Genomic DNA, 13,101 nt, shown 5'->3' with positions numbered 1-13,101 from the left:
AGTTTCCCCTAAAAGGCAATAAAGTTATCCCTGGGATTTGATCTGACTCCCTTGAGGCCCAGTCACCTATAGGGATGAAATGTCCCACCAACATGAAATAGGTAGAACAATTCCTGTGGATGTTTGAAGACTATCTATCTCCTTTCCTACTGATCAAAGGCATTTCCAGTTTTCATATGGAGAAGAGGGGGACCAACTCTAGAGAAGCTGCATAACATTGCATCCTTGTTATTTGTTAACCATGCAATGTTTTGTGAGTGCCTCATTTTGCCCTAACATCGAGTCTGAATTAATAGGGTCCAGGCCTTAAGCCCAACTCCAACATCTTCAAAATGAATATCATTTAGTAAAAGCTAATTGATTATAATTAAGGAGACCTGAGGTATTAATCATTGATGGCTAATTGTGAGGAGAATGCATCAGAATGAAAGCTTGAACCAAAAGCCTAAGAAAAAGACACCCCTCACCCTTCAAGGGTACCCCTAGAATCCTGAGAAGGAAAAATAGTCAATCTCATTGTTGGAGAAAGTCATCCACTACAAAAGTAATCATGTATAATTTTATGTGGAATTGTGTTTAATGTTTTCTCCTATTAATCCTTGGATTCAGTTATACTTCTGGATAAATCCTTATCTCTTCTATGTCTTTATATGCTGTTATTCAGTTGTGACTGACTCTCTGTGACTCTAGCTGAGGATTCTTTAGTAAAGATACTGGAGTAGTTTGCCTTTGTTGAGTTCATTTTTACAGATGAGAAGCATAGAATTAAATGACTTGTTCACATCACTAGTAAGTGTCTGAGGGTGAATTTGAACTTATATCTTTCTGACTCCAGGGCTGGCCCTCTATCCACTGCCTACCTAGCTGCCCTACAAGCTCAGGATTCAGTGTGTACCTCTAGATAATTCCTTAACTCCTGTAAAATGGAAATGATGTGTTATCATTTTAAGGTAAGCATATATTTTATTTGCATTATTTCATTTGATCCTTGCAACAATCCTGTGAGGAAGGCACTATAGATAATGTTTTTTACATTAATTACATTACTACATTATTTATCTTTATTGCTATTAAATGACTTTTTTTTTTATAATTTTGCTCAACATTCTAACTGAGATCTTTATGGAATCTGGCACTGCCATACAATGTGTTGGCTATTCCTCCCAGTTTGAAGTCACTGAACATTTTATAGGTATGCTATATGTACATGGCAGGGCAGTATAGTGAACTGAGTTGTTCAATCACTCTTCATGCTTCAAAGTGAAGCAAGCAGGAGGATGCTGTCCACAGCAATGATGATCAACTGTGAAACACTTAGCTACTCTGATCAAGACAGTTCCAAAGGACTCCATTAAGGAAAAAATGCCATCTAGCTATAAGAGAGAATTGGCAAAATCTGAATGCAGTTTGAAATATACTTTAAAAACACTTTATTTTTATTTGTCTTTTCTTTTGCAATATGGATAATATGAAAAATCTTGATTATTTCACATGTATTGTTTTTTTCTTTTTTTGTTTTTTGCAAGGCAAATGGGGTTAAATGGCTCGCCCAAGGCCACACAGCTAGGAAATTATTAAGTGTCTGAGAATGGATTTGAACTCAGGTACTCCTGACTCCAGGGCCTGTGCTCTATCCACTGCACCACCTAGCTGCCCCACATGTATTCTTAAGGGATGGGAAAGGAGAGGGAGAGAAATATAAAACAAATTGAATGAATGTTACATTTTTTTACATGTAATTGGGAAAATTTAACTTTATATTTAATTTTTTTTACCTTTTAAATTCCAAACTGTCTCCCTCCTTCCCTGCACCACAGTGAAGAAGACTACCACTTTACACATGTGTATGCATGTAAAATTATACAATAAACACTTCTAAGGTATTAGTTCTTTCTTTAGAGGTGAATAGTATCTTCTTTTATAGGACCTTTGAAGCTGATTTGGATATTTATAATAGCTTAGTCATTCACTTTTATTCTTCTAACAAAATTGCTGTTACTGTATAAATCATTGTCTTGGTTTGGTTCATTCACTCTTACTTATTTCATACAAGTCTTTCCATGCTTTTTCTAAGATCAATCAACTCATCTGTTACGGCACAGTTGTATTCTGTCACAATCATATACCACAACTTCTTCTGCCATTCCTCAGTTGATGGACATTCCCTCAATTTCCAGTTCCTTGCCATCACGAAAAAAGAGAGTTGCTATACCTAATTTAGAATATATAGGCTCTTTTTCTTTCTCCATTATCACCTTGAGAAATAGCTTTAATAGTGGCATTGCTGGTCAAAGGGGCATGAGCAATTTTAGAACGTTTTGGGTGCAATTTCAGATTGGATCAGTTCACGGTTTCCATCAACAGTGTATCATGTCCCTATTTTTCCACATTCCCTCCCACATTTGTCATTTTCCCCTTCTATCATTTTAGCCAATATGAAAAAAAAATTATTTTTTAAATTACTCTTGTTCAGCCTGCACTTACTCATCGCCCAGATGGTTTCCAGTATAAACATTACTTCTCTAGGAAATTGCAGAAAAAGATCTATAATTTTCTCTGTATTTTTTTTAGCTTTGAGTCTCAACCAAATACAGCAGGCGAGTTAAACACTTCAGTGTTAGCTGTATTTCTCCCTCTTTGGGGATTTATTTATTTTTTTTGTTTAATCACACAGCCAGTAAGAGTCTGAAGTGGAATTTGAAACTAGTTTTCTCTGCCTCTCTAACCATTTCACCTTTGATTCTCTATTAGAACAATAAAAAAAAAGGAAAGTTTAGCCATTTAATAAAATTAAGTCAACTTTTAGTTTCTTTTGGTGGGATGAGTATTTTTAATGACATTTCAAAATTTTTAATAAACAAATTTAAAAATGTTTTAAAATTTTATTTTGCACACTAAAAATTAAAATTTCTTGATCGCGCACTAATGAAAGACACGCGAGCTACTCGGCGCTTTATTCGCGGCCGATGGGGGGGGCAGCTGAGACCGACGGGGGGGCCGTGAAGAGGCCCCCGGAAGTCAGGGGACCGGAAGGAGCCGGGGCTGGAGGGCGGCAGCTCGCCTCTCAAGCCCCGCCCCCGCCTCGCGCTGTCCTTCGGGTGCCCGGAGGCTCTTGGGAGGGGGCGGGGCCCGCTCTGGCGCGCAAGCGCGGCCTTCACCCTCTGATCACGTGGAGGGACGCACGCGGGAGGGAGGAGGCGCTGCGGGCTCCGCGGGGCTCAGCGAATGCCGTTTGAGCCCTCGCGGCCGCCGTCCTGACGCCTGCGCGGATCTGCGCCTGCGCGGCTCCCCGCCGTCCTTCACTGCTGTGGCCCCGGAGAAGGTCGTGCGTGAGTGCTCGGGTGAGTCGCGGCCCCTGCGCCCTCCCGGGCCCCTTCTCTCCCCTCGCGGCGGCGTCCGCGGCTGCCTGGGAGGCTCGAGCGTCCCCGGCCGAGGGGGGCCCGCGCCGGCCGGGCGGCCTCCGGGCCCCTTAACGGGGACGCTAATAACGATAACGATAGTGGCAGTTCTGGTAACGTTCTTGTAGCGGCGCAGGCGCCGCGTAAACGCTTTACACGCCAGAATTTTTATCTTTTTTTTTTGCCAGGCAAATGGGGTTCAGTGGCTTGGCCAAGGCCACACGGCTGGGGCACTGACTTGAAATCGGGGCTGGTGGCTCCCCACCGAGCCACCTAGCTGCCCCTTTAAATAAATATATGTAAATGTATGTACATATATATGTGTGTGTATTTATATGTATGTAAATACACACACATATATTTTTAGTTTTTGCCAGGCAAATGGGGTTCAATGGCTTGGCCAAGGCCACACAGCTGGGTCATTGCTGAGTATCTGAGACTGGATTTGAAATCAGGGCTGGTGGCTCCCCACTGAGTCACCTAGCTGCCATTTTTAATAAATAAATATATATATATATAAATACATACATACATATACATATATATACACATACATACACACACATATATTTTTAGTTTTTGCCAGGCAAATGGGGTTCAGTGGCTTGCCAAGGCCACACAGCTGGGTCATTGTTGAGTATCTGAGACTGGATTTGAAATCAGGGCTGGTGGCTCCCCACTGAGCCACCTAGCTGCCATTTTAAATAAATAAATATATAAATACACACACACACACACACACACACTCCCTATTGAGTCACCTAGCTGCCTTTTAAAATAAATAAATATATATAAATACATACATATATATACATACATATACATATATACATATATTTCGTTTTTGCCAGGCAAATGGGGTTCAGTGGCTTGGCCGAGGCCACATAGCTGGGTCATTTGTTAAGTGTCTAAAGTTCTACCACTTGTTCAGTCCGCACTTACTCCTTGCCCAGATGGCTGGCCCCTTTTAACAAAAGGAAACTGGGGGAGCAGAGAGGGAGTGATTTGTCTGGGGTCGCAGCTAACATGGAGGACCCAGGCTCTGCCCGTCCCTTTGGGTTCTCCAGCCTCAAGGAGGAGCTGATGCCATTATCCCCATTTTACAGGTCAGGAGCCTGAGGAACGACTGAGGCCTTGCTGCCTCTGCCGGCTGCACCACGGTTCAGGGCTGTCTGGCTCCAAGATTCCATGCTTGTGTCTTCCTCAGGGCATGAAGGAGGTTCCTGTGGAAGGGTGGGGAATGTAGAGGTAAAAATAGCACAGAAAATTGGGATCCTTGACCCAGGTGTGAACCCTAAGGGACATTCTTTTTAACCTTATTGAGTTTCTCCTTTTATAAGATAAAATGGTGCTGCTTGAACCACCCACCATGACAGGATTGTTGTGAGGGAAGACTGCAAATCTTCATTATCACATATACCAGATGGTCCCGGGGAGTTGTTTTCACCAGAGTGAATTGTAAAGTTCTATAAAAGGCAGATTGTATTTGTGTGCCACTCTCTTGAGGGGATTATGAGAAAAGCATCAAAGAGTAATTACTAAGGGGTGGCTAGGTGGTGAAGTGGATAGAGCACTGGCCCTGGAGTCAGGAGTATCTGAATTCAAATCCAGCCTCAGACACTTAATAACTGCCTAGCTGTGTGGCCTTGGGCAAGCCACTTAACCCCATTGCCTTGCCAAAAAAAAAAGCGTAATTACTATACAGTTATTCTGCATATACTTAAATCAGTAGAAAGTCCAGTAGATTGGTGATGTCAGCCATAAGGGCATTCCTCCCTTACATTTTTGCCACAGGAGGGAGAGACCTCCTCCATTCATTTAGCTTCCTATTATTTTGATATTCACAAATATGCTTGTATCAAAAATTATTTCAGAAGAATTTGCTATCTGCATTTAGAGTTTACAGTTAATGTTCTATCTTTAACAGGAATAGTTGTCAGCATGTCTGCTCCTGTTTTGGCAAAACCGCAGCTGCGGGGCCTTTTGGCTAAGCGCTTGCGATTTCATATTACTGCAGCATTCATTCTATCCTTAGGATGTGCTACTATGTATAAGGTATGTATGTTTTACTTTGTCACTCTAGAAGTATGATTAAATCATTTCACAAGGACCAGATAGAATATAGCTAAAAACTGCTTCCCTACTAATGAGACACTTGAATAATTTGAAAGGTCACTGAATGAACTGATTTTTAACTCTTCCTACTCTCTGTAGCCTTGATAAGGACAGTAGAACAGTAGCTTTTTTGTTCTTACCTCTGCTCCCCAACTCTATCCCCCAACCTGAATAGATCATCTTTTCTCTTAAACATCCTCTTCTTCCAAACTTCTCCCTTGCCAATACCATACATCTCAATATCCCCTATTATTTTGACCCTTATCAAAATATCTTTTATTGTTTTAGAAATTCATATTGATTAGTGAAGTAATGATTTTGAACATATATGGCATTTCTAACTGGAATTTCATATTTTAGTTTGGAGTGGCTGAACCTAGGAAAAGGGCATATCAAAATTTCTATAAAAGGTATGATGCTGTGAAAGATTTTGAAGAGATGTATCAGGCCGGTGTTTTTCAGTATGGAAAATAATATGTACAGGTAATAAAACGTTTTGTTATTTGACCCAGATATTCTGTAATCACAAAGTCATGGATTGTTAGTTTATACAAAGGGAGTAACACATGGTAGCTTTTAGAAATACTTTTTTGGGGGGGGTTAATGAGGCAATGGGGTTAAAGTGACTTGCCCAAGGTCATACAGCTGGGTGATTATTAAGTATCTGAGGCTGGATTTGAACTCAGGTCCTCCTGACACCAGGGTCCGTGCTCTATCCACTGCTACCTAGCTGCCCCTAGAAATACATTTTTAAAAATTAAGTTTACTCATCTAGATCAGTTTTGTAATTTGATAGTATAAGCAAAGACTATTTTAGATAATAATGATTAATTTCAGTGGGAATGATAAACCTCTAGAGTTTGTTGTTAGTATTTGGACATAAATTGGTTACATCCTGACTAGGTAAGGATATGCAGACACCCTTGGAACTCTTCCTCCGTGTTTCATTTGGATAGACTATCTATAAAACCATTTGCTTTCTGCTGTGAGTTTGGACTTCTTGAACAGATCTTTATGGGCCCATTTACAGAAAGGGAGCACCTATATTGCTTTCCTAAATCTTATCGTTTTTACTATCTTGCCTCATTTGTGGAGTATCCTCCTTCCTCATCTTTGTTCTGCTTCCTAGTAGAGGCCTCCCCAATGACCCCCAACTGCTAGTTTCTCAACCTCTGCCACCTAAAATTCCTTTGTATTCACTTTTTGTGTGTTTAATATTAACTTAAAGAAAAGAACTGTATTGATTTTTTTTTTGTCTCTCTATCCACATCCCCTAAAATATGCCTGGCACATGGTACATGCTTAATAAATTGTGTTAATTACATTGCTAATTTCCTTACTTAATGAAGAGAGGTTAAATAAGCAAGCAAGCAACTAGGTGGGGTTGTGGAGTCAGGAAAACTCATCTTCCTGATTTGGCCTTAAGCACTTAGTAGCTGTATGACCCTGGACAAGACACCTCACCCTATTTCTCAGTTTCCTTATTTGTAAAATGGACTGGAGAAGGAATGGCTAATCACCGCAGTGTCTTTGCCAAGAAAATCCTAAATGGGGTCACAGAGAATCACCCAGAACTGAAACAACAGTAAAGCAAACAGGGATTGGGAGTCTGAAAACATGTTACTAGCTTTGTATAAATTTGGTGTCACCATGAGATGTGGCTTTTAACTATGCTGTTAGTAAAAGCTTAGGTTATATGAGAGAGAGAGAGAGATATGTAGAAATAGTTCACTGAGACCCTAACTTGTTAGGGTTAGGCACTAGGAGATTACTTTTCTGACCTTTAACAATGCAGAAAATGTTTGCTAAGGGATACTGGAACAGGATCTACATTGATGGAAGAAGTAGCTATTTGCACTGATGAAATGCCTTCTAAGACCTATACTGGAAATTTAATTCCATTAAACAACTTGTCTCACAGTAAAACCTTATAGATATTAAAAATAGAAAGCAGTTCAGAAAATTTCCTGGCAAGTCAAGATCTGAAAAATGAGAACTAAAACATTTTCCTAAATTGAAGATTTACTTTTTCTGTGCTAATTTTTTGAATAAGGAACAATTGAATGGGATGGGTGATGAAGGTCTCATTTTGGGAGCTCCATATTTTGAAACTTGGGTTGAAACAGGGAAATAATGAGATTTTATGAAGAACCAGAGACTTAAGAGAGTCACTCCAGATGAAAAGACTGCTGAGCTCAGAAAAAAAGAGAGAGGAGTGAATGTTGACATGAATTGTCTTAAATAATGACTTTCTTCTTTTTTTACAGGCTTCAGAGGCTTGAGGTCCCTGGATACTTACTGACTGGTTTTTCTTGTGCTCTAACATGAAATACTTGCACACTGGTTGTGGAATAGTTTAACTTGATAATAAACAATTGATGACCTATATGTGATAACTTATATTGTGTGCCTTAGTTGTAATTCTCTTCTCCTTGTTTCCCATCACATTTTATCCTTAGATGCTTCATTCACACTAGACTGTAAATAATTGGGAACTTCTCAGAACATAATCAAGAACTAGGAGCTTTTAAGTTAAAAGGAATGAAATTGTAATGGTAGAATTTCACATGAGTCACTGAGAATTTTGGACATTCCAGCTATCAGTTTCCTATTCTGATAAGGATGCAGCCATATCCTTTTATTTTTGATGGCTATTTGTGGCATAGCTAGTAGAGGGTTTCATCTTTATCTTTGTCCTGTTCAGACTGATGCAGAAAATGTCAGATAATAACAGCTACCAACCTATATGGGACCACTTTAATTAATAAAGGACCTTATTCATGACCTGTGAGGTAGATGTTGCAGGTATTCTTCCCAATCTGTAGAAGAAAAAATACATGAACTCAAGTTCCACTTTGACCAACTGACAAATTCCTGTATCTCCAGATATAGTCAGGTCTCTGCTTTCTGACAAATTCTGTCTCAGAACAGCATAGTTTATAAGAAAATAGGTTTAGAGTTGGAAATAATCTTTGAAATCACAACAATTTTATAGATAAGGTTACCTGCCAAAATCATGCAGATGTTTGTCTCTCAATTTCAAAGATGACTAACATTAGGGAGGTGAAGCATGTGAATTGGCTTTGAGTGAGAGGGTGCTGTGCCAAGCTTCACTTTCTCCTCTGGAGCTGAGTCCAGTGACCACATATAAATCTGGACTGGAGATGGCCCTGGGTGGGAGACAAGGTCATACAGCCTAATGTGTCTGAGGCTAGATTTGAACTGGATCCTCCTGACTTTAGGACTTGTGCTCTACCCATAGCACCAATTATATAGCTAAGTTGCAGAGAAAATACTACATGCCATGGTTCTCCTGTAGAGAGGTATTTTAGAAAGCATGAACCTTAAAGAGATGGGCCAAGCAGTCAAATTCTGGCTTCATCTTTGGATTAGATAATGTCAAGCCCTATAATTCTGAGTCATTGTTTGAACTGAAGGTGTTTTAGCAATTTGATTATAATAGTGAATGAGCAATTAGGAAAGTTCCCCAATGATTGACTTGTCAAATGGTTTACTAATTTTTGTTAATTGAAAGAAGTTTTGGTACTAGTCTAAATATTTGTTACATTTCATTAGTGAAGTCACAGTAATAGATTGGTATGGTTCATTTTCCTTGATAGTGATGATTTACAGAGAAAACATCTAGTTTTAATTTTAAAATATTTTAATGTGAATGTTAACTGGAAAACATTGGTATTCAATTTTAGATTTGAGTTTCTGATGATGGGGTGAAATTCAGGTTAATGGAACATTGCCTTTGCGATTTGGACATTGACAGAAGCACGAAATGAAGAGGTGGTAGCTAGTGAAAGAATGCTGGAATTGGGAGTTAGAAATCAACAGATTGTACTTATGAAGCAAAATAGTAGCTGCTTACTAGGATCCTAGATTGAAAGGAAGCAGATTGAAGGTGTGCTTCTGTAGCCACACCCAAAGCCACTTTGGAGAACAAAGAACCAACAGGTAGGTGGCCTAGGAAAGGCTTATAGAGAATGGTGCTTGAGCCTAACCTTGATGAAAGCAAAAGAATTCTAAACATAGTGTAGCTGCCAAGGCAAAGTTCGTATAGTCTTAAGAGCATGGTCAGTACTGCAAAGTTGTTGAGTGTTGTAAAGGGGAGAGGAGTTTAGAAAGACTGAAAAGATGGGAGTGGGCCTGGTCAAAATGAACTTGAGAGGGGCAGCTAGGTGGTGTAGTGGATAGAGCACTGGCTCTGGAATCAGGAGGACTTGAGTTCAAATGTGACCTCAGACACTTAATAATCACCTAGCTGTGTGGCCTGGGGCAAGACATGCCCACGCTTGGAACAGAGCTCAATCCTACCTTGACCTCATCCTCCCCAGTGCTCCAGAGATAGAAAAGCCCAAATTCCAGAAACCTGGTCTAAGTTATGTCAGCATTCTGTGCTTCAGCAGAGTTGCTCCAAGTGGAGCAACAAATGGGGCAGGACACATTCAGCTTGTTATTAGGGATCATCTCTTCACCCATCTCATCATAGGAGAGATCGCAGAAACTGACTCAGGTTTCCATTGTGGCATGGGAGAACTGAGGAACAGGAAATGGGGCACTCCACTATATATCTGAGGAAAAGTTCTCAACCTCCAACTTGGACTGGTCCTGTATCCCTAGAAATCACTTGAGGCCCAGATCCAGGCTGAGGAGATACATGCTTTAAAATACAGCTTCCAAGGAAACTACCACCAGGAGGGAGGAATTCGGGGAAAAAAGCAGATAAGCAGATAAACCAGAATGAAAGACATTAATAGAAGTTTTGCCTGCAGATCTAGCAAAAGCATCTTTGATTAAGGAAAATAATGTGGAACCACAGAAAGATGAGAATTTGGGGAATGGAATTTATAGCCTGTCAACAGAAATAACTTGGCAGAATAGACATACTTAGGTCTGCTGTCAAGTGTCAGCAAAAGAAACAAAACAGAAGACAGTGTAAAGACATGGAAGTAAAAAGCAATCTGGAAGAAGTAAAAAGTATTAATATTAAAAGAAAACATGGTCTGCATACAAGTCAAACGATCTTGAAGACTAGATATGTAGAGATGAGAGGATTATAGATCTCCCAGAATATAAGTCAAAAAGCCCGAACACCATAGTGCAAGAAATAATACAAGAAAACTGTCCAGAACTTCTGATTGCAGAATGCAGCCCATGAAAATATCCATAGATCACTTCTTGGGGGGAAAAAACCCTGAAAGCCATAGGCTACAAACTTCAGGACATTTTATTCAGGCAATTCTATTGAGAAAGTCTTCAAGCTGCTACATGAGAAATCTTCAAATGAAAAAAGAAAAATTTAATAATACAAGAGTATTCTGTACCCACCAGAATGTAGGTGGGAATGAAATAATGTATTCTAAAAAGCATTGGAGTTCAAGATACAGCTCAAGGTGACCTACCCTGCATATCTAAGCCTATTCAAAAATGACAAAATAAGAATGTCCAATAATAGACATTTGAAACCAGACTTGAAAAGATTATTTACTTTCTTGAACACAGACAACACAAAAACTGAACAACTACAGCAAACAAGGACAACAAATAATTCAGTACTTAAATGTCTTACATGAGGTAACAAAGGTGAAAGCAAAAATGGGTCAGGGAAAGAAGCCAGAAACGTGATGGATTAAACCTATAGGGGAAGCAGTGTTTTTTGTGGGACTGAATTATAAATGAGGGAGTGCATAAGAAAAAAGTGGAGGAAGCAAGAATGGGGGGAAAATTGTAAAACTCAAAATAAATAAACTTTAAAAAAAAAAGAAAAAAAGTGAGAAAAAGAAGGACTATGTGATGATGTATCTTCATTAATTCAAAGGCTTCCCAGGGGAGAGAAAATCATTCTTGCAGCCTCCTAGGAAGGAGAGACCCTATAAAGAAATAGACAAGGAAGTAAAAGGAGAAAAGGGAAAGAAAAAGGAACAATCTTATTTCAATGGTGAAAGGCAATACCACTGATAAGTGCACCCTATGAGTGTAGAGATAAGTCTATAAAGGGAGACAGGGAACTATAGGTATTATCTGCAGACCATTCATCATGCCACTGAGCTTCTAATTGGACACCCCCCCCCAAAAAAGTGGGCCAAATGAAGAGATTTTGAGGCAAATGGGGAGAAATAAAAAGGCAAAAGTCAATAATGAATTGCATAATCATGACACAGAAAAACTACCATAAGCTAATATCCTCTCTATCAACTGAAGGAATGTTTTTTTTTTTTTTACCACCATCTTGGCTCAACAGGCTGAGGACAGGCTCTACAAGGCAATAACATTATTTAGAAAAACCCAAAATAGATACTTCGATACCTCAAAAGTTTTAACAAAAGAGGATAAAGTAAGTATATGGGAAATAAGCATTTTCATAGTGCCTACTATGTACCAACTACTGTGCTAAGAACTTTTTACAAATATTGTCTTATTTGATCCCCACAATAACCTTGCAAGGTAGTTGCTCTTTTTTCCTCTGTTTTATAGTTTAGGAAATTGAGGCAGATAGAGGTTAAGTGACTTGCCCAGGATCAGACAACTTTTAAGTGCCTGAGGTTAGATTTGAAGTCAGGTCTTCCTTACTCAGCACTTTATCATCAGTGTAAAGTCAATGAATGAATCAAAGAGTAAAAGTCTAGAATAGAAAGACAAGATAAATAATGAAGAGTAAGAGAAATAAATCTAGAAAAAAGGTGCAGAAAATTATTTTTAAGAAATTACTGAAAAGATAATGAAAGGGAGGAAAGGGAGTATTTATTTGACTAACTCTTAAACTATTTTTAAAAAGAGGGGAAGAACTAAATAACTAGATAAAAGCAAGCAAGGAGGAACTAAAAAGGAAAACTACAAAGCCAGGAAAAAAGGTAATAAGAAGTGAAGTTTGAGGGTAAGGGAAGAGAATAGGTGGGAATAGGGTTACCTTAAAAAAAAAAAAAGCTAAAAAAATCAGACATTGTACCATGTTTATAGCAGAAGAATGGGAAAATCATAGCTTGGGGAAAAAAATCCAATATCAAAGTAAAAAAGGAGGAAAATAGAAGCCTAACACAACTTTAAATGTGAATGGATTAAATAATCTAATGAAAAGAAATAGTGAATGATTGTATAAGAAAGCAAAATCCTACTGTTTCTTACCAGAACCACATTTAAAAAGCAGAGACATACACAGAATAAAATGAGGGATTATATAAAAATTTACTATACAATAAGTGAATCCAAAAAAATCCCGAGTTGGAATAATGCTATCAAACAAAGTAAAAAATATTCAAGACAAAAAACAATAAACAAGGAGACTACAATGCTGAAACAAACCACATACAACAACCCAATATCATTATTAAACTTCTATGCTACAAATGCCTTAGCATTCAAATCCATAAAAGAAAACTAAACTGAACTACAAGAATACATAGACTAACATAATAATAACAACAGGTTTTGGCATCTTTTCCTTACTTTTGACTAAATCAAACTGTACAAAGAAAAGGGAAAATGTAGAACTGAAAAACTGAAAAAGGGAAAATATAGAACTGAAAAAACTGATAAACGTAGAGCCAAAAGATACAGTATCTCTTAAATGAAATTGAAATAC

At 38.7% G+C, this 13,101-nt stretch overlaps 1 protein-coding gene across 2 annotated transcripts; it reads left to right on the top strand.

Moving 5' to 3' along the window:
- Positions 1-3,233: 3,233 nt before the first annotated feature.
- Positions 3,234-7,901, top strand: COX6C (cytochrome c oxidase subunit 6C). Of its 2 annotated transcripts, none has more exons than XM_074200583.1 (4): positions 3,234-3,341; positions 5,326-5,453; positions 5,874-5,996; positions 7,781-7,901. In XM_074200583.1, exons 2-3 carry the CDS (start codon positions 5,340-5,342, stop codon positions 5,985-5,987), a joined length of 228 nt encoding a protein of 75 aa, XP_074056684.1. In that variant the 5' UTR covers positions 3,234-3,341; positions 5,326-5,339; the 3' UTR covers positions 5,988-5,996; positions 7,781-7,901. The 2 variants fall into 2 exon arrangements, with proteins under 2 accessions (XP_074056684.1, XP_074056683.1); XM_074200582.1 differs by lacking the exon at positions 3,234-3,341 and adding an exon at positions 4,528-4,646.
- The last annotated feature ends 5,200 nt before the right edge of the window (positions 7,902-13,101 follow it).

This window comes from Macrotis lagotis, chromosome X (assembly GCF_037893015.1).
Source record: "Macrotis lagotis isolate mMagLag1 chromosome X, bilby.v1.9.chrom.fasta, whole genome shotgun sequence".
Taxonomy (NCBI): domain Eukaryota; kingdom Metazoa; phylum Chordata; class Mammalia; order Peramelemorphia; family Peramelidae; genus Macrotis; species Macrotis lagotis.
Note: the sequence above shows the minus strand (reverse complement) of the source record. Positions and strands in the feature narration are given on the sequence as shown.

Coding starts and splice junctions, on each gene's coding strand:
- COX6C (XM_074200583.1), top strand. CDS start 5,340: ATGTCTGCTCCTGTTTTGGCAAAACCGCAGCTGCGGGGCCTTTTGGCT. Junction 5,454..5,873: donor GATGTGCTACTATGTATAAG/GTATGTATGTTT, acceptor TTCATATTTTAG/TTTGGAGTGGCTGAACCTAG.